At 50.3% G+C, this 26511-nt stretch overlaps 3 protein-coding genes across 5 annotated transcripts; 1 reads left to right on the plus strand and 2 right to left on the minus strand.

Annotated features, from left to right (window-relative positions):
- Positions 1–17: 17 nt before the first annotated feature.
- LSM2 (LSM2 homolog, U6 small nuclear RNA and mRNA degradation associated) lies at positions 18–5404 on the minus strand. Its single transcript, XM_038553573.1, has 5 exons — positions 5157–5404; positions 4518–4585; positions 980–1010; positions 812–871; positions 18–522 (listed from the first exon to the last, which is right to left on the minus strand). Exons 1-5 carry the CDS (start codon positions 5157–5159, stop codon positions 397–399), a joined length of 288 nt encoding a protein of 95 aa, XP_038409501.1. The 5' UTR covers positions 5160–5404; the 3' UTR covers positions 18–396.
- Positions 5405–7559: 2155 nt separating this feature from the next.
- LOC474850 (heat shock 70 kDa protein 1-like) lies at positions 7560–11374 on the minus strand. 3 transcript variants are annotated; one of them, XM_038553570.1, is made up of 2 exons: positions 11316–11374; positions 7560–9806 (listed from the first exon to the last, which is right to left on the minus strand). In XM_038553570.1, exons 1-2 carry the CDS (start codon positions 11360–11362, stop codon positions 7868–7870), a joined length of 1986 nt encoding a protein of 661 aa, XP_038409498.1. In that variant the 5' UTR covers positions 11363–11374; the 3' UTR covers positions 7560–7867. The 3 variants fall into 3 exon arrangements, with proteins under 3 accessions (XP_038409498.1, XP_038409500.1, XP_038409499.1); XM_038553572.1 differs by lacking the exon at positions 11316–11374 and adding an exon at positions 11290–11311; XM_038553571.1 differs by lacking the exon at positions 11316–11374 and adding an exon at positions 11160–11293.
- A 303-nt stretch (positions 11375–11677) lies between these two features.
- Positions 11678–14067, plus strand: HSP70 (heat shock protein 70). Its single transcript, NM_001003067.2, is given in 1 exon segment — positions 11678–14067. A coding segment is annotated over 1 exon segment (1926 nt). The 5' UTR covers positions 11678–11856; the 3' UTR covers positions 13783–14067.
- Positions 14068–26511: the final 12444 nt, after the last annotated feature.

Genomic DNA, 26511 nt, shown 5'->3' on the forward strand with positions numbered 1-26511 from the left:
ACACACAGAACCAGAACTCAAATGTGCATCATAAGTTTATTCCCGATGCGGGACAGATTCCTTCCATCCCCCAAATGAATCACATGCTGCCCTGGAGAGATCTAGGAGATTCTCCTGCCATATCCAGGGAAGGAGTGAGAAAGGCAGGTGCTGAGGACAAGGCAGGCTTTGCAGTTCCCTAGCCTATTATCGTCCCCTCCTCAACAGAGGAGAGCTACTCCCCACTATTAATATTCTCATCCACTCATCCCTTAAAGAAAAAGCCTCCACTCTTTAAAAACAAACAAAAAAAAGACCAAAAAAATCCCCCTCAAATATGGGAGGGAGGAATCCCAGGCTGTGACTTGAGGTGAAAGGTCACTAACAGAAGAGGGAAAGGGAAGGGAGAAGGAACCATCACTGTTTCTGCTGCAAGGCCTCCTTCCTCGCTGCATCCTGCAGCAACTGTGTGTCCACCTCATCTGCCGGCAACTGCACGTAGCGGACCACTGAGCCACGGATGAAGCAGTTCTTCACTGACAACTAGAACAAGAGAGATAAATAGAAAACGTCCTTAAGGATGTCTGCTATCTGGCATCTGGGCAGGTCAGTCGGTTGGGCATCTGACTCTAGATTTCTGCCAGGTCGGGATCTCAGGGTTGGGAGAGTTGGATGCTGCACTCTGCAGCACCAAGTCTACCTGTCTCCCTCCCTCTGCTTCTGGCCCAGCTCATGAGCTCTCTCTCAAATAAATAAAAGCAAAATCTTAAAAAACAAATAGCTATCCACCCAGGCATGTCCTTTTGTTTCCTCTTCACTTTTGCCAACTCACCATGTGAGGATATTTCTCAGGGTCTGTGACACTGATGTCGGTTAGTTTGATGTTGAGATACTAAGAAAAGAACACCATCATTAGCTCTAAAGACTAGATGCAGATACCCAGCCCTGAAATTCCCCTCTTCTTCCCCGAGACCCCATTCTGGGCTCCTACGTATCTCACCTGATCCACAGAATGGAGGGTTCCACAGATGCTGTCGGGGGAGAGGGAGGAAAAGACCACATCAGTTTACACCAAAATCAAATGGAGAGATGACTTCAGAGCATGGGTAAGAACATAGTTGGGGAAAGTCAAGGACTTGAGGAAGCCAGAAAAGGAGAACCAAAAGGGGGCATTCCTAAGCCCAGGAGCAAGGAAGATGAAGTTTTTATTGCAGCGTGTTATTTTAGACCTCACATCTCCTCTCCTAAAACCATTGCACTCTTACCAGTGAGCATGAAACAACTGCACAGACTAGGCCCGTGGTCCACCTAGTGTTTGCCACCTTTACAGCTACTTCACAAGGCAGCTATTACTAACAAGGGGCGCAGAGATCACGTAACATGCCTGAGTTTAGAGGACTTGCGTCCACATCTGTCTGATCCCCTAAACCATCAGCTATTTTCAAACATTTGTTGCTTCAGGACCCCATATGTCAACTAGACAAAGTAGCTGCACACTGTTCTTGATGCAGGCACAGGGATGTATGTCCTCCCCCTTCCTCCGTCCCAGGGCCCTCTGAACTGTGAATAAGCAATGTTCTCAGAAGGGCTCCAAGTCATGTTACCTCTCTCCCAGCTTCTCTCATTTCTGTCAATGGCTTCAACGCTATCTCACAACCTCAAATCCTCCATGACCCAAGTCCCCATCATTTGGTGACATTTTCCTAACATCTCTATAATTCTAATTTTTTTTAAAGATTTTATTTATTTATTCATGAGAGACAGAGAGAGAGAGAGGCAGAGACACAGGCAGAGGGAGAAGCAGGCTCCATGCAGGGAGCCCGATGCCGGGAGCATCATGTAGAACTCAATCCCAGGACCCCAGGATCAAGCCCTGAGCAGAAGGCAGACACTCAACTACAGAGCCAACCAGGCACCCTCTAGTTTGATTTCTACAAGCCAAGATCTAATTACACCTCAATCCAAGGCAGCCTCCATCCTGGCTGTCCCACCCTAACCACCCTGCAGGTCATCAGCAGATTCTACATTCCTTAGAATGGCAATTCTCAGGCAGCAGCCCAGGTGGCTCAGCGGTTTAGCGCCACCTTGGGCCCAGGGCCTGACCCTGGAGACACGGGATCGGGATCGGGATTGAGTCTCACGTTGGGCTCCCTGAATGGAGCCTGCTTCTCCCTCTGCCTGTGTCTCTGACCCTCTGTCTCTCATGAACAAATAAATAAAATATTAAAAAAAGAAAAAGAATGGTGGTTCTCAAACAGAGGTATACTCCAAGGTTTTATAAGTCTATGACCAAAAAAAAAGAACCACAGGTTAGTATAGTGTGTTGAGTGCATATATATTAAGCTAAAGGTTGTCCATATTTTCTTCCCTAAGAATAACTCTTTAATTGCCCTTGCAATTTTGGGGGGGTATTAATTTTTTTTTTAATTTAAAAAAATAAAATAAAAATAAATAAAATAAATAAATAAATAAAAATTTTTAAATGAAATGATTGCAATGTTCTGGGCTGTGTGGGTGGCACAGTTGGTTAAGCGTCAGACTCTTGGTTTTGGACACTTTCAGGTCATGATCTCAGGGTTGTGAGATGGAGCCCTGTGTCAGGTTCTGTGCTCAGCATGAAATCTGCTTAAGGCTCACTCTCCCTAGGGTGCCTGGGTGGCTCAGTTGGTCAAGTATCCTACTCTTGATTTCCGCTCAGGTCATGATCTCAAGGTTGAGATCAAGTTCTACATGGGGATTGCACAGGGTGTGGAGCCTTCTCTCCCTCCTCCTCCTCCTGTCCCATTTCTAAACAAAACCTCTCCTGTGCACTCTCTTGCTCTCTTTAAAAAAAAAAAAAAAAAAGCCAGGACACCTGGGTGGCTCAGCAGTTGAGCGTCTGCCTTTGGCCCAGGGCATGATCCTGGAATACTGGGATCGAGTCCTTGCATGGAGCCTGCTTCTCATCCCTCTGCCTGTGTCTCTGCCTCTCTCTGCCTCTCTTGTGGATGAAAAGAAAGAAAAGAAAAGAAGAAGGAGGGGAGGAGAGGGGAGGGGAGGGGGAAAAGAAAAGAAAAAAAGAAAAGAAAAGAAAAGAGTCCTTGTCTTGCCAAAAATAAAACTGGCAGTTCTGCTGGACCCCAATTTCTGTTAAATTCCAAGTATTTAAAGTCCACTGAGAGGGTACCTGGGTGGCTCAGTGGTTGAGCATCTGCTTTTGGCTCAGGTCGTGATGCTGGGGTCCTGGGATTGAGTCCCACATGGGGCTTTCTGGAGGGAGCCTGCTTCTCCCTCTGCCTGAGTCTCTGCCTCACTGTGTCTCATGAATGAATAAATAAAATATTTAAAAACAAATAAAAATAAAATACAATCCACTGAGAGACATACTGCCTCAGTGGGTGGTTTCCCCACATCCCTAGCTGTTGAAAAGACTTTGACAACACCCTGCTACCATCTGCAGGAGTGAAGTTCTGGAACTGCATAGGTGGGGTCTTTTCATTCAGTCCCTTAACAAGATCTGCCACAACAATGGTCTGACAACAAGCAAGAGAAAGAGCTCTTCTCCCATCCCAACAGACTACCTTCAAACCTTGTAAGTTCCTGTTTTAGGACATGAGGCTATAATAGAAGTTATTCTTGCCATGTAGAAAACCCATGAAGGAGGGATGCCAGGGCGGTTCAGCGGTTGAACCTCTGCCTTCAGCTTAGGACATGATCCTGGTCTGGAGATCGAGTCCCGCATCAGGCTCCCTGCGAGGAGCTTGCTTCTCCCTCTGCCTCTCTCTGTGTGTCTCCCATGAACAAATAAATACAATATTTTTTTAAAAAAAGAAAAGAAAACCCAGGAAAAAGAAAAGAGGAAAACCAAAAAAAATTATCTCACAGAATTGCCTAGGTGATTTTGGCTTCCATACTTGTCTCTCCCTATATGACCCCAATTGATATGCCATCAACACCATATCAATGTTCCCACACTAAAAAATTAACTCACAAAGAAATGCGGAAGACATTGTTGAGAGGGGAGGATACACTGATTCAAAGTTTCTAAAGGAGGGATGTCTGGCTGGCTCAGTCAGGTAAAGCATATGACTCTTGACCTCAGGGTGTGGGTTCGAGCCCCACACTGGATGTAGAGATTACTTAAAAATAAAATCTTGGGATCCCTGGGTGGCGCAGCGGTTTGGTGCCTGCCTTTGGCCCAGGGCGCGATCCTGGAGACCCGGGATCGAATCCCACTCAGGCTCCAGGTGCATGGAGCCTGCTTCTCCTCCCTCTGCCTATGTCTCTGCCTCTCTCTCTCCCTCTATATGACTATCATAAATAAGTTTAAAAAATATTAAAAAAAAAACTATGTTCCTTTTGTAAAAACAGAACAAAACAAAACGTTATTGATGCCTCTGCCCTCTGACGGCTCTCTGCTACTTTAAGCTTAAGGCACAGGTCATTTATTTCTTCTCTATCTCTTCCACTTGGGCCAGCCCTCAAATACTACTCGTCGAAGAGGTTCCAGAGACCGGCATATACCCAAGTCCTACCGACTTGGTGGAAAAGGTACCTACCTCAGGTCATTCTTGAGTTCCACGACCACATCCTTGCCCACCAGGGACTTGAAAAAGGAATAGAAGAGCTATTGGGCGAGAGGGGGGAAACCATGATACGGGCAGATACACAGCGAGGAGGAATGTCCCACCCTCTGTGGGAACCCGCCGCCTCCGGCAGTTCTCAAACTTCCCAGTAAAGTGCGGACAGGGACGACACTTCATTGAGCCCCCGACTTAAGGCTCCCGAGAGACGCTGTGCCCTGCAGCCCTGGGCGCTCTGGGTGCACCTCTCAATGGCCCTGCAGTCCTGGGGTCCTGCCCACCCGCCGCACTGGGCAGAGCTGTTCAAGGAGCCCATTCGCACCCTCCCGGAGCCCGGCCCCGCCCCGGGAACACTCCCAGAGCTCTAGCTTTCCCTCCCCTGCGGTCCCTCACTCTCCCGCGCGTTCATGGTTTCGTTCCCGCTTAAGAAAAGAAAAAATCCCACTTGCTCCCACGTGTCTCCCCGCCCCTCCGAATGTGAAGCGCTGGAACTAAGAAGGGAGGGAAAGCCCCGGCGCCCCCGGAGGATTCAGCCTAGCTCCCTCCCGCCCGCCTCCCACCGGCCGGCCGGACAGCGCGCCCCTGGGCGCCCCCTTGTGACGTCACGACACCTACCATGGCGCTCCAGACGCGGGACGCCGACGGGACCGGGGAGGCGAGGGCCGGGACCCGCGGGCCTGGGGCCGGCGGCAACCAGGAGGCGACCCACGTGGGGAGCCGGACGGGGCCGCGCAGGCGCAGCAAGAAGCGCCGGGAGCTCCGAGCAGCGACAGAAGCGCGCGGCTGGCTCGCAGCTCCAGGAGAGACGGCAGGGGAGAGCCGGGAAGGGGGCGGGCCTTCCTGCCCTCCCGCTTCCTCCCGAGTGGCGGGCTCCCAGCGCGCAGGCGCGAGTCCGAGCGGCCGCGGGGGCCGTGAGGGGGCGCGTCGGTGCTCGGGGGATTCTTTCTGACGGGGCCGTCGAGGGTGTTCACCCCCTGCGGACTCGCTATTGAAAACTGTGGAGGAGGGGCTCCCTGGGGGGCTCAGCAGGTCGGCGCCTGCCTTTGGCCCAGGGCGTGGTCCTGGAGACCCGGGATCGAGTCCCGCGTCGGGCTCCCGGCAAGAAGCCTGCTTCACTCCCTGCCTGTGTCTCTGCCTCTCTCTAGGTCTATCATGAATAAATAAATAAATAAATCCTTAAAAAACAAAGAAAACTGTCGAGGAATTTGCGAAAACTCCTGATTTGTACATTTTTCTATATCCGTTACACTTGGATAAAAAGTTTAAAAAATAAAATGTTGCAGAACCCTGAGATCAGGAGCCTGAACACTAATCTTGATTTTGTCAGAGGTTCCCGATAAATCTGTTTCTCCCAAGGATGCACTCTCAGTCCATATTTCTTACACCCTCATACCTAGGCTACCCTGGAAAGGACTGAATAAAACCAAACAGAAGCTTGCTTGGGTAGAAATTCCTATTCTAACATTTCACTTCCAAATATGCCCCCTCAAACACAGGGACACAAGTGCAGAGTTACACAGGCTTCTATATTCACACCCCTAAGAGTTTTATAAATATGTGATATTATGACACAATAGGTGAAAAAAATTTTTTTTCAAGAATATGACTACTAAATCCTCCCTTTCTCATCTTGCAGAAAAGTACCCATTCCTTAGCAGTTTGTCGTAAAACTGTTTTTGGCACGTCAAGGATGTAATAACAGACTCTCTGAGCGCACAGATAGATGTTGGATCTCCTAGGCCCCACCTATAAGTGGCATAAGGACATCAGGCAGAAGTTTGTTCCCCCAGCTGAGCCCTAAGCCCCTAAACTAGTCTATCACCGAGTGTAAGCAGAAACTATAGTTAGCAATTGCTGTGGCCAGAGCTAAAGGTGCCTGATGATCAAAAATTCCTTTCCTGCTTGAAACAATTAGCTCATGAAAATTTGAATACTTTCCCCTTACCAGTTTAATGAATCATCTACAATCATCACAATCAGACCACAAACGCACTGTCTCCATGAGCTAGCTCTTCTTTGCCTTACATTTCAAGGTAAACTCAGTCTAAAGATCCTTACAAAGTTAAAAAAAAAAATTAAAAAAAAAAAAAAAAAAAAGGGATCCCTGGGTGGCGCAGCGGTTTGGCCCCTGCCTTTGGCCCGGGGCACGATCCTGGAGACCCGGGATCGAATCCCACGTCGGGCTCCCGGTGCATGGAGCCTGCTTCTCCCTCTGCCTGTGTCTCTGCCTCTCTCTCTCTCTCTGTGACTATCATAAATAAATAAAAGTTAAAAAAAAAATAAATAAAGATCCTTACACTCAAAGTCTAAAGATACCAGAAGAGGGGTGCCTGGATGGCTCAGTCAAAAGAACACTCAACTCTTCAACTCTGAGTCACGAGTTCAAGCCCCACATTGGGTCTAGAGATGACTTCTATGAATAAACTTTTTTTTTTTTTTTTTTTTTTTTTTTTTTCTATGAATAAACTTAAACAAATAAAAAGAGTGGCTCTTGGTGGGTTCAGTCAATTGGGTGGCTGACCCTTGGTTTCTGCTCAGGTCATGATCTCAGGGTGGTGGGATGAAGCCCTGCCTCGGGATCTGAGTCTAGTGTGCTCCAGCTAGGGTTTCTCTCTCCCTCTGCCCCTCCCTTCAGCGTGCTCATTCATACTAGTGCATGTACATATGTTCTCGTAAGTCTTTAAAAACAAATAAATAAAAAGTCTTTAAAAACAAATAAATAAAAAAACAAAAAGAAACTTTAAAAATAATAAACCTAAATAATAATAATAATAATAATAATAATAATAATAATAATAATAATAAAAAAAAAACCTGGGGCACCTGGGTGGCTTAGTGGTTGAACGTCTGCCTTTGGCTCAAGTGGTGGTGATCCCAGGGTCCTAGGATTGAGTCCCGCATCAGGCTCCCTGCAGGGAGCCTGCTTCTTTTTCCCTGACTATGTCTCTGCCTCACTGTCTCTCATGTATAAATAAAATCTGAATAATAATAATTAATAAATCAAGATACCAGAAGAAATTTGTTTCAGGAACAAATTTACTGAGTGACAAATAACCATCCACATAAGAAGAAGAAAGATGGGGAGGTTGGAAATAAATAACAGACATTCAAATTCATCAAATGGTTCAAAGGGCGGCCTAGTTTTCTTAAGAGTCAGAAACAGGGATTGTGAAAAGATGGTATACAAGACTCTTTTGTCAGCATCCGAAAAGGATGGTTAACTTAGGTTCAAAACCAGTCAATTCAAGAATCATAACAATATTTGAAGATGAGGGGAACAAAATTCAACTTAGAGGCACCCTAGAACCCTCCATCTTCAGATAAGATTAATCTACTTCTTCAATGGTGGGGCCTGTGGCAGCCCTTCCAGGAGTATACCCCGTCCCGCAGGAAGGCCCAGTGCATCCTCCCTGGTAGAGCTTTGTGATGACTGGGTTACACACCTGCTCCAATTCCTTTCTCTTATGATCAAACTCCTCTTTCTCAGCCAGTTGATTGGCCTCCAGCCACGAGAGGACCTCATTACATTTATCCAGTATTTTCTTTTTATCAGAGTCGTTAATCTTGCCCTTTAAGCCTTCATCACTCACAGCACTCTTCATGTTAAAAGCGTAAGATTCCAAAGCATTTTTTGCAGAGATTTTCTCTCTCTGAACCTCATCCTCGGCTTTATACTTCTCAGCATCCAGAACCATGCGCTCAATCTCCTCCTTGCTCAGGCGGCCCTTGTCATTGGTGATGGTGATCTTGTTGGCCTTGCCCGTGGACTTGTCCATGGCTGTTACATTGAGAATACCATTGGCATCAATGTCAAAGGTCACCTCAATCTGGGGCACTCCCCTGGGTGCAGGAGGGATTCCAGTCAGGTCGAAACGCCCCAGCAGGTTGTTGTCTCGGGTCATAGCCCTCTCGCCCTCGTACACCTGAATCAATACCCCAGGCTGGTTATCTGAATAGGTGGTGAAAATCTGTGTCTGCTTTGTGGGGATGGTGGAGTTGCGCTTGATCAGGACAGTCATGACACCCCCAGCTGTCTCTAACCCTAGGGACAAGGGAGCCACATCCAACAAAAGCAGATCTTGTACCTTTTCAGACTTATCTCCCATCAGGATGGCTGCCTGCACAGCCGCCCCATAGGCCACCGCCTCATCGGGATTGATGCTCTTGTTGAGATCACGACCATTAAAGTAGTCCTGCAGCAGCCTCTGAACCTTAGGGATACGAGTGGAACCCCCTACTAACACAATGTCATGGATCTTAACCTTATCCATCTTGGCATCCCGAAGAGCCTTCTCCACAGGTTCCAGAGTGCCTCTAAACAGGTCTGCACACAACTCTTCAAACCGGGCTCTGGTAATGGACGTGTAGAAGTCGATGCCTTCATAAAGTGAATCAATTTCCAAGTTGGCCTGAGTGCTGGACGACAAGGTCCTCTTGGCCCTCTCACAGGCGGTGCGCAGCCGCCTCACCGCTCGCTTGTTCTGGCTAATGTCCTTCTTGTGTTTCCTCTTGAACTCCTCCACAAAGTGGCTCACAAGCCTGTTGTCAAAGTCCTCACCACCCAGGTGTGTATCTCCGGCTGTGGCCTTTACTTCAAAAATTCCATCATCTATGGTCAGAATGGACACATCAAATGTGCCTCCACCTAGATCAAAGATCAAGACATGTCTCTCTCCCTGACCAGTTTTATCTAAGCCATATGCAATGGCAGCAGCTGTGGGTTCATTGATAATTCTTAGCACATTGAGACCTGCAATCACACCTGCATCCTTGGTGGCCTGGCGTTGAGAATCATTGAAATAAGCTGGTACAGTGATCACAGCATTGGTAACGGGGTGGCCCAAAAAAGCTTCAGCGGTCTCCTTCATCTTTGTCAGTACCATAGAAGAGATTTCCTCAGGATAGAAAGCTTTTTTCTCCCCTTTGTAGGATACCATTACCTTGGGCTTGCCTCCTTCATTAATTACTTGAAAAGGCCAAAGTTTCATGTCTGATTGCACTACAGGATCATTAAACTTCCTGCCAATCAGACGTTTGGCATCAAAGACAGTGTTCTGGGGATTCATGGCTACCTGGTTCTTGGCCGCATCCCCGATGAGCCGTTCAGTGTCAGTGAAGGCCACATAGCTGGGGGTGGTGCGGTTGCCCTGGTCATTGGCAATGATCTCCACCTTGCCGTGCTGGAACACCCCCACGCAGGAGTAGGTGGTGCCCAGGTCGATGCCGATTGCCATTCCCTTAGCAACAGCCATGGTCTTCCGAGGCCTGAGAAAAAAAGTGAGATACAGTTTTGGCAGAGTGCTTTTTAAATTACTTTCAATTGTGGTAAAATACACATAATTTGAAATTTACCATCTTAACCATTTTTTAAGCACAGTTTTCAGCAGTAAGGTAATTCACATTGTTGACCAACCTCCAGAAATCTTTCTAACTTGCAAAACCAAAATTCAATACTCATTAAACAACTCTCCATTCCCCTTCCCCCCAATCCCTGGCAACCACTATTGTACTTCCTCTTTATGAATTTGACTACTGTAAGTCTTCAAATTAATAGAGTTATATAATAAATACCTTCTGTGCCTGGCTTATTTCACTTAGAAAGATATCCTCAGGAGCACCTGAGTGGCTCTGTGGTTGAGTGTCTGCCTTTGGCTCAGCTTGTGATCCTGGGGTCCTGGGATCGAGTCCCACATCGGGCTCCCTGTGAGGAGCCTCCTTCTCCCTCTGCCTATGTCTCTGCCTATCTGTGTGTCTCTCATGAATAAAGAAATAAAAATTTCTTAAAAATAAAAAGATACCCTCAAAGTTCATCTGTGTTACAGCATGTATCAGTGTTTATTTCTTAAGAATTATATGTATATAAAAAAAGAATTATATGTATATTATATGTATATAATACATATGCCCTCCTTGGGAATGAATACTACTCAGGCTGCTTCTACCCTATGGCTACTGTGAATAATGCTGCCATAAAATCGGAGTACAGGTATTTTCCTGGTGTACAAGTATCTTTTTCCAGTTCCTTCTTTCACACAGTGCTTTTTGGACTAAAGTATTCCTAGCAAGCTGGAAGTAAGTGGGAGGCAATTGGCATACATTGTGTTCAATTTCCACAGCACTAATTCAAGTGTCCCATTTCTTTTCTGTGACATTTTATTCTGAGACTGTACCTGTCTCCTGCAGAACTAAGATTATATTATGTTCTGGTCTCTTCAAGAGACACTGATCTCCACCCTTTGGTTTTGCTGCCTTCCACAGCTCCTTCACCCTCTATTTGTTGGGAGTAATATTGGGCCAGTCTGAAACGGCTGCTAGGAACCCGATCAAACCCTTCACAAATTTTCTCAAATGAGATTGAGCACGACAGGCAATCTCTTTCCCCAGTCTCCTCTGGATAAAACGCCCATCTGAAGACACAAACATTTCAGCTCCTCCACCTCTTTACAGCAGCTCTGACAAGTTCCACGCACTTTGGCACTTACCAAAGGACTCCCCTACCCTGATTGGTCAATATCCCCGTATTAGACGGAAACTACAGAACCCTCCAGCACTTTCTCAAATGGATCTATTAATCTTGCCTATTGCCATTCCATTTCAAGGAGAGCCCTCCAGGCTCACCTATTGTCCCGCCGCCTTCGATCCAGTTTGATAAGATCCTGATTGCGGAGCCCCTCTCGGTGGGGGCTCCGTCAACATCCAAACTGCGCAGCCGGTGTTCCCCCACCCCCCACCCGCCCCGCCCTACAACTTTGAGCGGACTCGGTCCTGTCCTACCAGCCTGATTCCTCGCTAGCCCATGATGTCAGAGGCAGCGCCCTCATTGTAACGCGTCTGGGGTAGCGGCGTCATCACTACCGCCCCCACCCCGCCTCCAGCCCTGCCAGCCCCTCCAGCCCCTCCCACCTCCCCAAGCCTTGCCAGCTCCAGCGAGCCCCAGAAGAGTCTGGAGAGTTCTGGGAGGGCGGCGTCCTGGACGCCCATTGGCCCCAGGGAGCCCGGAGGCGGGACGCCAGCCGAAACCGCTGGAATCTTCCCGACCGGCCGCCCCGCAGAGCCCCGTGATTGGCTGGGGACCGAAGAGGCGGGGCTGGGCAGCGCTATAAGCGCGGAGCCGCCCCGCCGGGGCCACACAGCGAAGCTGCGCAGGCACCGCGGCGTCTCGGCGGCGTCCGCCCCAGCACCTTTCCTTTCGCAGACCCGCTGCGTCCGCAGCTGCCGAAGAGAAGAGACCGAGCTCCTCCTCGTCGCGGAGCCCGACCGCCTTTCGGAAACCTGAACGTGAGCCTGAGCGCGGGCAGGGAAGCGGGACGCCGGCATGGCTAAGAGCGCGGCCATCGGCATCGACCTGGGCACCACCTACTCCTGCGTGGGGGTGTTCCAGCACGGCAAGGTGGAGATCATTGCCAATGACCAGGGCAACCGCACCACCCCCAGCTACGTGGCCTTCACCGACACCGAGCGGCTCATCGGGGATGCGGCCAAGAACCAGGTGGCGCTGAACCCGCAGAACACCGTGTTCGACGCGAAGCGGCTCATCGGCCGCAAGTTTGGCGACCCGGTGGTGCAGTCGGACATGAAGCACTGGCCTTTCCAGGTGGTCAACGACGGGGACAAGCCCAAGGTGCAGGTGAGCTACAAGGGGGAGACCAAGGCGTTCTACCCCGAGGAGATCTCGTCCATGGTGCTGACCAAGATGAAGGAGATCGCCGAGGCCTACCTGGGCTACCCGGTGACCAACGCGGTGATCACCGTGCCGGCCTACTTCAACGACTCGCAGCGCCAGGCCACCAAGGACGCGGGGGTGATCGCGGGGCTCAACGTGCTGAGGATCATCAACGAGCCCACTGCCGCCGCCATCGCCTACGGCCTGGACAGGACCGGCAAGGGGGAGCGCAACGTGCTCATCTTTGACCTGGGCGGGGGCACCTTCGACGTGTCCATCCTGACGATCGACGACGGCATCTTCGAGGTGAAGGCCACGGCCGGGGACACGCACCTGGGCGGGGAGGACTTCGACAACAGGCTGGTGAACCACTTCGTGGAGGAGTTCAAGCGGAAGCACAAGAAGGACATCAGCCAGAACAAGCGAGCCGTGAGGCGGCTGCGCACCGCCTGCGAGAGAGCCAAGAGGACCTTGTCGTCCAGCACCCAGGCCAGCCTGGAGATCGACTCCCTGTTCGAGGGCATCGACTTCTACACGTCCATCACCAGGGCGCGGTTCGAGGAGCTGTGCTCCGACCTGTTCCGGAGCACCCTGGAGCCCGTGGAGAAGGCCCTGCGCGACGCCAAGCTGGACAAGGCCCAGATCCACGACCTGGTGCTGGTGGGGGGCTCCACCCGTATCCCCAAGGTGCAGAAGCTGCTGCAGGACTTCTTTAACGGCCGCGATCTCAACAAGAGCATCAATCCCGACGAGGCGGTGGCCTATGGGGCGGCCGTGCAGGCAGCCATCCTGATGGGAGACAAGTCCGAGAACGTGCAGGACCTGCTGCTGCTGGACGTGGCGCCCCTGTCGCTGGGGCTGGAGACGGCCGGGGGCGTGATGACCGCCCTGATCAAGCGCAACTCCACCATCCCCACCAAGCAGACGCAGATCTTCACCACCTACTCGGACAACCAGCCTGGAGTGCTGATCCAGGTGTACGAGGGTGAGAGGGCCATGACGCGCGACAACAACCTACTGGGGCGCTTCGAGCTAAGCGGCATCCCCCCGGCGCCGCGGGGCGTGCCCCAGATCGAGGTGACCTTCGACATCGACGCCAACGGCATCCTGAACGTCACGGCCACGGACAAGAGCACGGGCAAGGCCAACAAGATCACCATCACCAACGACAAGGGCCGCCTGAGCAAGGAGGAGATCGAGCGCATGGTGCAGGAGGCCGAGAAGTACAAAGCCGAGGACGAGGTGCAGCGCGACAGGGTGTCTGCCAAGAACGCCCTGGAGTCCTACGCCTTCAACATGAAGAGTGCGGTGGAGGACGAGGGTCTCAAGGGGAAGATCAGCGAGGCCGACAAGAAGAAGGTGCTGGACAAGTGCCAGGAGGTGATTTCCTGGCTGGACGCCAACACCTTGGCGGAGAAGGACGAGTTTGAGCACAAGAGGAAGGAGCTGGAGCAGGTGTGTAACCCCATCATCACCGGACTGTACCAGGGAGCGGGTGGTCCTGGGGCTGGTGGCTTTGGGGCTCAGGCTCCCAAAGGGGGCTCTGGGTCTGGCCCCACCATCGAGGAGGTGGATTAGGACTTCTTCCCCAGATTGTTCCTGTTTGTGTCAGAAACGGTTAGGATTAAGGATTCTAACATTGCCTTATATGTCTGTGTTTCATCAGTCTCAACTCTGCAAGTTGTTTGCAAAGTTTCAACTGTCTTTTGGTGAAGTTATGAAGTTCCTTTTTTTTTTAGAGTCCAAATGTAGGAAGAATTTATACTGCCATTTTTTTTTCTTTTTTGTAGTATTGACGTTGAACCTGGGCCTTTGTTATAACTGATTTTTGCAGAGTAAATAAACTCAATCATTTGTCTTGCCTGCTTCTGTGTTTTATTTTGAGATTAGAAGAGTCTGGATAGGTTCTCTTTGGTTTAAAATTGAATGGTGTACTTTGTATCTTAGATAATGGCCAGGGATCTGGAGAAGTAAAGCCCATTGTAATCCCTTTCTTTTAGATAAATGGTATTCTTGAGAGATTTTTAAAAAACAGCTTATTTTGAGTGGGTTGGGTTTGTGGGTATAGAAAAATTTAAGGGCTACTGACCTAGTGTTCTCAAGTTTGTTGGGGAGGGAGGGTGTTGACCCTTCGTAAGGGTGTCTGGGAAAGGGTGTATGAGGAATGTTCCTGGACAAGCTGGCAAAAGGGAGAGGCAGAGGTGGAAGCTCCTGGCTGCCCTTTCCTGTAAGTTCACTTGTGTCAAAGCCATAATGGTTTCAGCATGAAAGAACAGGTGAAGGACAGGACGCCTGAGTGGCTCAACTGTTGAGTGCCTGTCTTCTGCCCAGGGTGTGATCCTGGAGTCCTGGGGGGTCAAGTCCTACATCCAGCTTCCTGCATGGAGCCGCCTCCTCTCTTCTGCCTGTGTGTCTCTCATTAACAAATAAATAAAATCTTAAAAACAAACAAAAAAAAACCAGGTGAGTCCTAAATTAGTAGTGAGGAACTGTGAGCACTGGCTTGCCCAGTTATGTACTGGCCGCTCTGACCTCTAGTTCTCATATATTAAAATGAAAGAGTCTGGCTTGATGCCGCAGTCTATAGTTCTCATTTCTGAGAGGTTACTGAGAAATGTCACATTTCTCCCAAAGTTATTTATGTTTTAAATATCCAGTGAGTATCTGCAAGGAAGTGTCATTTAGTTTGGTGCCCCAGGACCCAATATTTCAGTGCTTTTATGTCCCAGGCGCTGTTTTAGGGCCTTTTATGTGTTTATGAATCTTTATTCCACCACTCGGAGGTGAGGTAGTGTTTAACTTGTCCAGGTGAACACAGGAGACTTAAAAGTCACTGGTTTACATCTGCAAGATGTGGATGGAACTAGAGAATATTACACTAAACAAAATAAGTCAGAGAAAGGCAGTTATGTTAACTCCCTCATATGTGGAATTTAATAAAACAGGATCATGGGATGAGAGAAAAAAAAACAAGACAAAATTAGAGAGGAAGACAAACTATAAGAGACTCCTTTTTAAAATATATGTATATTTTTAAAATTTATTTATTTTTATGATATATATAGAGAGAGGCAGAGACACAGGAGGAAGGAGAAGCAAGCTACATGCCGGGAGCCCGACGCAGGTCTCGATCCAGGGACTCCAGGATCGCGCCCTGGGCCACAGGCAGGCGCCAAACCGCTGAGCCACCCAGGGATCCCCTTTAAGTATACTTTTAAAGATTTTATTTATTCACTCATCAGAGAGAAAGAGGCAGAGGGAGAAGCCGGCTCCCTGCAGGGAGCCAGATGTGGGACTCCATCCCAGAACCCTGGGATCACGCCGGGATCATGCCGTGAGCCCAAGGTAGATGTTCAACCGCTGAGCCATCCAGGCGGCCCTATAAGAGACTCTTAATCATAGGAAATAAACTGAGGGTCACCGGAGGGCAAGGCTGGGGGTGGTGGTGGGGGGGACGGGTTAACTGGGTGATGGACATTAAGGAAGGTATGTGAAGTAATGAGCACTGGGTATTATATAAGACTGATGGGTCACTGACCTCTACCTTTGAAACGAAAAATACATTAGATGTTAATTGAATTTCAATACAATTTTTTAAAATCCTAAAAAATATAATAAATGCATGCTCCCATTTGGCCTGAAAAAAATGTTACTGGCTTAACTAAAATTACTTAAGTGGGAGCACCTGGTTGGCTTGGTGGTTGAGGGTCTGCCTTTGGCTCAGGTCATGATCCCGGGATCCTGGGATCCAGTCCCACATCAGGCTCCCCACAGAGAACCTGCTTCTCCTTCTGCCTATGTTTCCACCTCTCTCTGTCTCTCATGAATAAATAAAATATTCTTTTAAATAAAATTACCTAAGTAGTTAAAAAAAAAATTCCAGTTCAGCAAAGGGGTTAATCCTGGGTTCCAACTCTGGTTTTCAGTTTCTGCCAGACTGTCCCAGGTAAACTAGGCTTTTGCTTTTTAATGTGCCTAGTTCTGGGTTGTTTTCATCTTAGGTTTCACAGTCAGTACCCCTTGGTCTATATAGGATCCTAAACAATTAGATAAACACTAGGATTGACAACAGGGGCAACTTAGAAGAGAGAAGACCTACTACAGGCTTCCTTCCCATGCCGTACTTTCCCTTTGAGATACATCACATCCTAGCTGCTAGCATTCTAGAAATAATCCCCTTCACAACCCTTGTTGGAAAAGGCCCTACAGTAATCCTCAAGGCTTGGGGAGTGAACCCCTTTAACCTTTGTAACCCCTGGAGGTTACAAAGTTGTTTGGAACAGGATAGAGATGGTGTTTGCAGATCATTGTGAATATACTGGATAGATCATTGTGAATTCTACTCAATTGTCTTAATTAAAATGTCTTAATTTTTTATTCTTTAATCTCTTTTTTTTTTAAGATTTTATTTATTTATTCATGATAGTCACACAGAAAGAGAGGCAGAGACATAGGCAGAGAGAGAAGCAGGCTCCATGCACTGGGAGCCCGATGTGGGATTCGATCCTGGGTCTCCAGGATCGCACCCTGGGCCAAAGGCAGGCGCTAAACTGCTGCGCCACCCAGGGATCCCTTTAAAGTAATCTCTATATCCAATGTGGGCTCGAACTCACAACTCTGAGATCAAGTCACATGCTCTTCAGACTGAGCCACCCCGATGCTCCTCAATTTTGCACTTTAAGATGTTTATAGGTTATGTGAATTTCACTTAACACTTTTTTTTAATTTTTTTTTTAATTTTTATTTATTTATGATAGTCACAGAGAGAGAGAGAGGCAGAGACACAGGCAGAGGGAGAAGCAGGCTCCACGCACCGGGAGCCCGACGTGGGATTCGATCCCGGGTCTCCAGGATCGCGCCCCGGGCCAAAGGCAGGCGCCAAACCGCTGCGCCACCCAGGGATCCCTTTTTTTTTTTTTTTTTTTTTAATTTTTTTTTTTAATTTTAATTTAATTTTATTTATGATAGGCACACAGTGAGAGAGAGAGAGAGAGGCAGAGACACAGGCAGAGGGAGAAGCAGGCTCCATGCACCAGGAGCCCGATGTGGGATTTGATCCCGGGTCTCCAGGATCGCGCCCTGGGCCAAAGGCAGGCGCTAAACCGCTGCGCCACCCAAGGATCCCCCCCTTTTTTTTTTTAATGGTCTTACTTAGAGGAACCTGGGTGGCTCAGTGGGTTAAGTGTCTGCCTACAGCTCTGGTCATGATCCCAGGGTGCTGGGATCCAGCCCTGCATTGGGCTTCCTGCTCTGCGGGGAGCCTGCTGCTCCCTCTGCCTCTCCCCCTGCTTGTATTCTCACTCTGTCAAATAAGTAAAATATTTAAATAGATCAATAAAATGGCCTCAGTCAACATTCCATAAGAGCATTTTTCGGAGTTTATGTGGTGTTCTTCAGAGCCCACTAAATCTTTTAGTAAATAGTAGCTTCTGAAGAAAATCAGTGTTATGGGAATGGCATATCTATATCTATATCTGTATCTATCTATCTATCTAATCTATCTATCTATCTATACTTTGTCCCGAAGTATGGAAATGGAGATTCAAGAGATGTTTATGCTTCCAGGCCAGCTTATAAAGGCACCTTTAACCTTCAAGACAGTTGAACTCTAGGGGTGTGGACTCCTGCCATGATGTACATCAGTCTTCGCGAGGATATGCATTTGCCACAGGACCTCATTTCCCTTAGAGCAGCAGGAACGTTTGTGACTGTCCTTTGCCAATAACAGAGTGACTCTTCAAGCCAACAGCCACTACCAATAGTAGGTGGTAGAGGACAGGGAGGGTGGATAGAAAACGGTGGAGATTGGGAAGGACCTACCAAACACCTTTGATAAGAGAGTTGAGGGAAATCTCCAGAAATAAGCCTGGAGAAAATAAGTTCCTGTGGCCAGATTAGTCAAGTTATTGAATGGGTGTTTTATTAAGAAAACAATGTAAGACCTTATAGCCCGCATCTCCTCACTCCTTGGACTGAAATCACTTTGTAAGGTCAAGGAAATCATGCAAATGAAACTATATATTTAAAAGGAATGCAGTGCCATCCTGGAGAAAGTGCTGTCTCAAGTAAGAAAATAAACTGGCCATAGGGGAGGTACACGGAGGGAAAGTAACCGTGGGGGGTAGGGGAATAATTTTTTAAAATAGAATACTTTCCCTAATTCCTTTACAATCCCACTTCTCCCTCCATGGCAGCTCTCGGAAGGCCAGCGGCTAGGTCAGCGCGACTGGCTTTATATGCCCTTTGAACCCAAGATACCGCTTTACTAGGAACATTTATACTGTTACTTCTGGCCTTTAACTGGATTGTCATCCAAAATGAAAAGATAACCAAAACGGGCAGCCCCGGTGGCGCAGCGGTTTAGCGCCGCCTGCAGCCCGGGGCGTGGTCCTGGAGACCCGGGATCGAGTCCCACGTGGGCTCCCTGCGTGGAGCCTGCTGCTCCCTCTGCCTCTGTCATGAATAAATAAATAAAATCTTTAAAAAGAAAGAAAGACAAAGATAACCAAAACAACAAGTTTATATGAGAGAAGTGGGCAGGGATCACAGCTTTCGGTTAAAATAGGAGATAGGGTTATTTTAGGTGAGGATGAGAAACGAGGACGATCCTGCACCTTTAACCGCAAAGCCTAGGTGGGCCCGGGGTCACCTCTAGCGGCGCCGCCAACCCCGCCCCTCCCCGGCCGCGCTCGGCCTGAGGCCGCCCCGCCCGCCCCGCCCCGCCGGCCGCGTAGAGCAGGGAGGATGCGGCCCGGGGGCCTCAGGGCGGCGGGAAGACGGGGTCCAGAAGACGAGAAGCACCTCCCACGGCCTCCCCACGGGAACCGGGAGCCGCCGGCGGCGGCGAGCAGCGAGGCCGGCAGGGACCTCAGTGCCGCGCGGCCCCTCGGGCTCTGGGGCCTCCCCTTCCGGCGCCGGCCACCGGTGCCTCCCGCTCCTTGTAGGGGTTGCCAGACTTTTCAGGGCTTTCGTCGCACCGGTTAGCTGGTGTGAGAGTCACTGTGGCCATCTCGCCTTTCTCCTCTTTTCACCCCGTCTTGGAAACAATCGGAAAACGCCGTCCAGGCCAGGCAGTTCTGCGGCCACCCGTGAGGTCCCGCGGCCGCCCGCGCGCTCCGCCCCTCCCCGCTCGCCTCCTGACCGGCCTCCCGCCCCCGCGCCCCGCACCCCCGCAGCCCCCGCAGCCCCGCGCCCCCCGCGCCCCCGCCGCCCCCGCCCGAAGCCCGCTGGCTGACGCTCCGGCCCTTTTTAACTCCTGTCCGGAGCTTTCTGGAGTTTTCCGTTTGGGGGTGGGGACGGACTCGTAAGAACACGTTTCAACCAACTATCCAACACCCCAACCCCGCCCTAGGACATCAGGCTTAGTCATGGCTCTATATTTACTTTCCAGAAGATTCTGTGAACTGTTTCAGCCTAGCCCGAGTCACAGGGCTCCCCTGCTCCTGACCGAAGAGGAGAGGCGGGGCTGGGGGATCTGGAAGGTGGGAAAGGTAGGAGCAAGGCGAGGGCGAGGAGTCAGGAGTGCAGGCAGGAGGCGAGCTGCGGTGGGTCACGGAGCCCACAGAGCCCTGACATTCACTTCACTCCCTTTTGTGGCCATTTGTCTTCCTTCTCTTCAGAAAATGAAAGGCTAGGATGCATGTGCCAGCAGTGAGAGGGGTCCAAACCAGTGAATATGGGGACATGCAGGTTCAACCACCGGTCCTATAATGAGCAGTTTGGGTGGCCGGACTGAGCCACTGAACTTCTGATCCTTTGTGTTCCTCTTTGTTTTTTTTTTGTTTTGTTTTGTTTTTTTTTTTTTTTTTTTTTTTCTTTGTGTTCCTCTTTGAAAACGAAAAGGTTTGGAGCAGCCCAGGTGGCTCAGCGGTTTAGCGCCGCCTTCAGCCCAGGGCTCTGTCTCTGTATCTCATGAATAAATAAATAAAATCTTAAAAAAAAAAAATTTATTTTTTCATGAGAGTCGCAGCAAGAGAGGCAGAGACACAGGCAGAGGAGAAGCAGGCTCCAGGCAGGGAGCCCGACGTGGGACTCGATCCCGAGTCTCCAGGATCACGCTCCGGGCTGAAGGCGGCGCTAAACCGCTGAGCCACCCGGGCTGTCCCAAGATGGATATTGTTAATTCTATTTTAGAGATACAGAGACGTGTTGGTTCACTTACAAGTACTGCACTGTGAAGAAGGACACAGAGGAAAAGAAAAACTGTCTTAAGGAAGTAGAGTCAGTTCCAAACGCATCCTTCCCCAGGTTTTCCCAAGCTGCTGGAAATCTGCTGTGCTCCCCAGCCACTATGTTATTTGCCACTGACTTGTTAGAAAGGCTTCGCTCTAGGTTTCCTATGAGTTATCTCCTTTGCTTTTTTCTAACCTTAGAATGATACCATCCTGTACAACTAAAAGAACCAGGGGCGCCTCGGTGGCTCAGTTGAGCGGCTGCCTTCGCTCAGGTCGTGATCCCAGGGTCTTGGGATGGGGTCTGCCTCAGCTCCCTGCTCAGCGGGGAGTCTGCTTCTCCCTCTGCCCCTCCCCCCTGCATGCCCTCTTTCTCTCTCAAATAAATAATCTAAAAACAACAACAACAAAGAAAAGAACTGAGGAGAAAGCAGTACTGTTTGAGAAAATGCAGGAAAAAGGAGAAAAGAAAAAAAAAAAAAAACACCAAAACTCCAGCAGCTTCAGGGTGATGAGCTCCCCTCCTCCTCACTTCTGCACTGCCAAGTTCTAGGCTCCGCCTCTTCCATTCCCCACCCTTAAATAAGTACCGGACAACCCCTCCAGCTTGGGCAACTTGAGACCTGATCCTTTCAAATGCCAAACCCAATAAAAACTTAATTACAAAATTAGTCAAGTTAAAATTCTGGAAAGTTTCTTGGGGTTCTTACAGTCACCCTAGAAACCAATTAAACCCGTGACTGGGTTTTTGCTTTGGGAAGCATCCAGTGTAAAAGACAAAATTCAGGAGACTCTCTTCTTGTCAGGAAATGGGTAAGGAATATAGATGTTTGGGTTTCCAGACCAGTCCACAGAGAGATTTTAACTCAAAAGGTAAGTCAACTACAGGGCGTAGCTGATGATTCATGGAAAACAGCATTTCTAGTGAATCTTTTTTTGCTACACCAACAGCAGCAAGATTTGAGGTTCTATCACCATGTTTACCTGCCAGGCAGTGGGTACGGTGACACCCTTTGCTTCCGGCCAATAAAAAAGTATTTTAAATTTCAGATGTGGAGAGAAAGGAGTAAATCCAGAACTGCCTCTAGTAGCAGCTAATGACAAGGAAGCTTCCAAAAGGAGGAGGTGAGGTTAAGGGTCCCTAGAAGTGTTGATACATTGGGGAGTGAAGACCGAAGCTTGGGGAGTTTCCAGAGATTGCATAAAGAAATGGAAAATTCCTTCAGTTTGACCAGTTTGACTAGATTAGGAGATGACTCATTAGGGAGCTACATCTGAGGGTAAAAAAAAAAAAAGTTATCACTTGCCTGCACAAACACACATGGGATTGTGAATGCAATTCCAATTGAGCAAAATGTTCAAAAGCAAGATTATTTCCCTTCATCAAAAATTGTCTTCTCATAAAAACAAACACACAAAAACTGTCTTCTCCCTCTGTTCTCTGTGCTCAACTATTTGTGTACAGCAATGAAGTCTATTTTCGGTGGGTTGTGAACCGGGTGCTATTGCTTTAATGTCCCTTATGTTTTCATAATCAAGCACCCAACACGTGGTCTTCTTCCATGCCCGCAAAGGATTAAAAAAAAAAAAAAAAAAAAAGCCAAGGGATCCCTGGGTCGCTCAGAGGTTTAGCGCCTGCCTTCAGCCCAGAGCGTGACCCTAGAGTCCCAGGATCGAGTCACATCAAGCTCCCTGCATGGAGCCTGCTTCTCCCTCTGCCTGTGTCTCTGCCTCTCTCTCTCTCTCTCTCTCTCTCTCCCTGTGTCTATCATAAGTAAATAAATAAATAAATCTTAAAAAAAAAAAAAAGGCCTAAATGAATGATCAAATGTGTTTGTATTCAAAGCAGGAAGTAGGATAGCATGCAACGAGTTGGAAGCCAGGGTAAGAAACTAAGTGGGTGAATTAAATGCATGACAAATTTTAAAAGAGCTGTAAGTAGAACTTGAATAGGATCAACCCCTCCCACCATCCAGCATCAGGATTCCCCACCACTTTGTTTTAAAAGGGACCACCTGGGCAGCTCTGGTGGCTCAGCGGTTTAGCGCCACCTTCAGCCCAGCGCCTGATCCTGGAGACCCAGGATCAAGTCCCACGTCGGGCTTCCTGCAGGTGGAGCCTGCTTCTGTCTCTGCCTCTCTCGTGTGTCTCTCATGAATAAATAAATGAAATATTTAAAAATAAATAAATAGGGGATCCCTGGGTGGCGCAGCGGTTTCACGCCTGCCTTTGGCCCAGGGCGCGAGCCTGGAGTCCCGGGATCGAGTCCCGCATCTGGCTCCCCGCAGGCTTCTGCGGCTTCTCCCTCTGCCTATGTCTCTGCCTGTCTCTGTCTTTCATGAGTAAATAAAATAGTGTTTTGTTTTTTTATGATAGTCACAGAGAGAGAGAGAGAGACAGAGACATAGGCAGAGGGAGAAGTAGGCTCCATGCACCGGGAGCCCTACGTGGGATTCGATCCCGGGTCTCCAGAATCGCGCCCTGGGCCAAAGGCAGGCGCCAAACCGCTGCGCCACCCAGGGATCCCTAAAATAGTTTTTAAAATAAATAAAAGGGGCTACCTGCAACCAGCTGATGAGGTTTAGGAATATAGGTGAGGTTTGGTGGGATGAGGTCCGGAGCTGACGACCAAGAAAGAATTCTTGAGATGTCTTGGGGGCAAAATAAGACGTCTTCTTAAAGGAGGGGGACAAGACACGTGGGCAGGAAGAGCTGCTGCCCCGGCCCATGAGGAGTGGCTGATTATATACCTGGGAGTTGGGAGGGTTTTTTTTTTTTTTTTTTTTAAACAATTTTTTTAAAATTTTTTATGATAGTCACGCAGAGAGAGAGAGAGAGAGAGGCAGAGACACAGGCAGAGGGAGAAGCAGGCTCCATGCACTGGGAGCCTGACGTGGGATTCGATCCCGGGTCTCCAGGATCGCGCCCTGGGCCAAAGGCAGGCGCCAAACCACTGCGCCACCCAGGGATCCCGGGAGGGGTTTGAGGATAGCGTACTCTCTAAGGAATTTGGAAGCAAGGTTTCCAGGACCTTGAGGGGACCAGCTATTGTTGGGAAAAGGTCACTTATTACCGCCTAATAAAACCTGAGTCATGAGACCCTTCAGATGTGTATGGGTGGGCTATGTGCTTGGGGATGATTGCCAACATGTATCTTGGGGATTTAGAGATAAAGGAACTTTCTAAAGGAATTTTTACATGTTAAAGTAGACTTACAGGATCCTGGGGGTCGGGCTAAGATTCCCTTTTCTCCTTAGCAGAGTATGAATATCCAGGCAGTTGAGTCTGTAGAGGAAGGTCCCTCTGCCTGTTTCAAGGACTTGTCAATGTGCTGCCCTGGGCTTGTGCTTTGTCCTCAGCCAGTCCTCTGTTCCCCCATCACAGCTGTGGCTTCTAATGCTGTTAAGGAGGACTGAATATCCTCTCCTCTCCCTCGCTGGCTCCCCATCCTCTACATTTCATTTAAAAAGGCTGGACAGGGCAGCCCCAGTGTCGCAGCGGTTTAGCGCCGCCTGCAGATCCTGGAGATGTGGGATCGAGTCCCATGTCGGGCTCCCTGCATGGAGCTCCCTTCTCCTTCTGCCTGTGTCTCTGCCTCTCTATGAATGAATTTTTAAAAATCTTTAAAAAAAAAAAGAATTGCTTTAAAAAAAATAAAAATACAAAGGCTGGACGGTCTACTAGCAACAGGGAGAGTGCAGAAGACCGAATTCTGGGCTCTGAGTAGTAACCAGGAATTACCTGGCCAAAAAGAGGGCAAGGGGTGGCCCAGACCCACAGGCTGGGAAGACAACAGGGACACGGGAAAGCCCCACTGGCCTTAGAAGCAGCTGAAGTCCTATGGAAACGTTTTTCTTCCTCCAGCCTGAGTCCAGCCAGAGGCAAAGGGGTTCAGCAGGTCCAGCCCTGCCCTTCCCCCCTCCCCTGCCCTTGACCCTGTTCATTCCTTGCGGGTCGTGGGGGACGTTCTCCAGTTTAATAACCACCTGTTTACCTGATTGTTTTTCTTTTTAAAAGTTCAAATTCCCCATCCCCAAATATTCCATCTGTGTAGGTTAAAGATATCAAAACTATACTGCGATATATTTCCATTTCTTTTCCGCTTTAAATCAAAGGTAGGGAAAACGCCGCTGAGAACCAAGGCAATCCTCAGGCAGCTTACGCCTTTGGACCGCTCTACCAGCGGGCCCAAACCCGGCCCATCAGTGCCACAGCCCAATCCGAGTGAGTCTCTGTGACCGCAGACACCCCACCCACTTGGAGAAACTCGGAAACTTTCTGTATGTGGAGTACCCCGCGCACCCCCGCCCACCCCGGACTCGTGTAGCCCTTCAACCCTATCTTAAATCATCAGACTCCTTTGAACCCCACGTGCCCTACAATGACAGCCCAGTGTCAGTCCCTCGGGTCGGTTTCAAGCTCTGCGCACTGCAGCGCCGTCGCCCGGGAGGGGGAGGGGGCAGGGGGCAGAGGCTGGGGGGCGGAGTCCACAACCACCCGTCCCACCGCTACCTCCCTGCCCTCAGGATTCCCGTCCCTTCCCGAGAACCCCAGAAGAGTCTGGAGAGTTCTGGGAGGGCGGCGTCCTGGACGCCCATTGGCCCCAGGGAGCCCGGAGGCGGGACGCCAGCCGAAACCGCTGGAATCTTCCCGACCGGCCGCCCCGCAGAGCCCCGTGATTGGCTGGGGACCGAAGAGGCGGGGCTGGGCAGCGCTATAAGCGCGGAGCCGCCCCGCCGGGGCCACACAGCGAAGCTGCGCAGGCACCGCGGCGTCTCGGCGGCGTCCGCCCCAGCACCTTTCCTTTCGCAGACCCGCTGCGTCCGCAGCTGCCGAAGAGAAGAGACCGAGCTCCTCCTCGTCGCGGAGCCCGACCGCCTTTCGGAAACCTGAACGTGAGCCTGAGCGCGGGCAGGGAAGCGGGACGCCGGCATGGCTAAGAGCGCGGCCATCGGCATCGACCTGGGCACCACCTACTCCTGCGTGGGGGTGTTCCAGCACGGCAAGGTGGAGATCATTGCCAATGACCAGGGCAACCGCACCACCCCCAGCTACGTGGCCTTCACCGACACCGAGCGGCTCATCGGGGATGCGGCCAAGAACCAGGTGGCGCTGAACCCGCAGAACACCGTGTTCGACGCGAAGCGGCTCATCGGCCGCAAGTTTGGCGACCCGGTGGTGCAGTCGGACATGAAGCACTGGCCTTTCCAGGTGGTCAACGACGGGGACAAGCCCAAGGTGCAGGTGAGCTACAAGGGGGAGACCAAGGCGTTCTACCCCGAGGAGATCTCGTCCATGGTGCTGACCAAGATGAAGGAGATCGCCGAGGCCTACCTGGGCTACCCGGTGACCAACGCGGTGATCACCGTGCCGGCCTACTTCAACGACTCGCAGCGCCAGGCCACCAAGGACGCGGGGGTGATCGCGGGGCTCAACGTGCTGAGGATCATCAACGAGCCCACTGCCGCCGCCATCGCCTACGGCCTGGACAGGACCGGCAAGGGGGAGCGCAACGTGCTCATCTTTGACCTGGGCGGGGGCACCTTCGACGTGTCCATCCTGACGATCGACGACGGCATCTTCGAGGTGAAGGCCACGGCCGGGGACACGCACCTGGGCGGGGAGGACTTCGACAACAGGCTGGTGAACCACTTCGTGGAGGAGTTCAAGCGGAAGCACAAGAAGGACATCAGCCAGAACAAGCGAGCCGTGAGGCGGCTGCGCACCGCCTGCGAGAGAGCCAAGAGGACCTTGTCGTCCAGCACCCAGGCCAGCCTGGAGATCGACTCCCTGTTCGAGGGCATCGACTTCTACACGTCCATCACCAGGGCGCGGTTCGAGGAGCTGTGCTCCGACCTGTTCCGGAGCACCCTGGAGCCCGTGGAGAAGGCCCTGCGCGACGCCAAGCTGGACAAGGCCCAGATCCACGACCTGGTGCTGGTGGGGGGCTCCACCCGTATCCCCAAGGTGCAGAAGCTGCTGCAGGACTTCTTTAACGGCCGCGATCTCAACAAGAGCATCAATCCCGACGAGGCGGTGGCCTATGGGGCGGCCGTGCAGGCAGCCATCCTGATGGGAGACAAGTCCGAGAACGTGCAGGACCTGCTGCTGCTGGACGTGGCGCCCCTGTCGCTGG

Source organism: Canis lupus, chromosome 12 (assembly GCF_011100685.1).
Source record: "Canis lupus familiaris isolate Mischka breed German Shepherd chromosome 12, alternate assembly UU_Cfam_GSD_1.0, whole genome shotgun sequence".
NCBI lineage: Eukaryota > Metazoa > Chordata > Mammalia > Carnivora > Canidae > Canis > Canis lupus.

Bases quoted from the DNA above. Each gene is read 5' to 3' on its own strand.
- LSM2 (XM_038553573.1), bottom strand. The intron at 872-979 runs GTGAGATACGTA...TTCTTTTCTTAG, and splicing joins CCCTCCATTCTGTGGATCAG to TATCTCAACATCAAACTAAC. The intron at 523-811 runs GTGAGTTGGCAA...CTCTTGTTCTAG, and splicing joins CTGAGAAATATCCTCACATG to TTGTCAGTGAAGAACTGCTT.
- LOC474850 (XM_038553570.1), bottom strand. From the start codon at position 11,362: ATGAGGGCGCTGCCTCTGACATCATGGGCTAGCGAGGAATCAGGCTG. The intron at 9,807-11,315 runs GTAGGACAGGAC...TTTTTTTCTCAG, and splicing joins GCTAGCGAGGAATCAGGCTG to GCCTCGGAAGACCATGGCTG.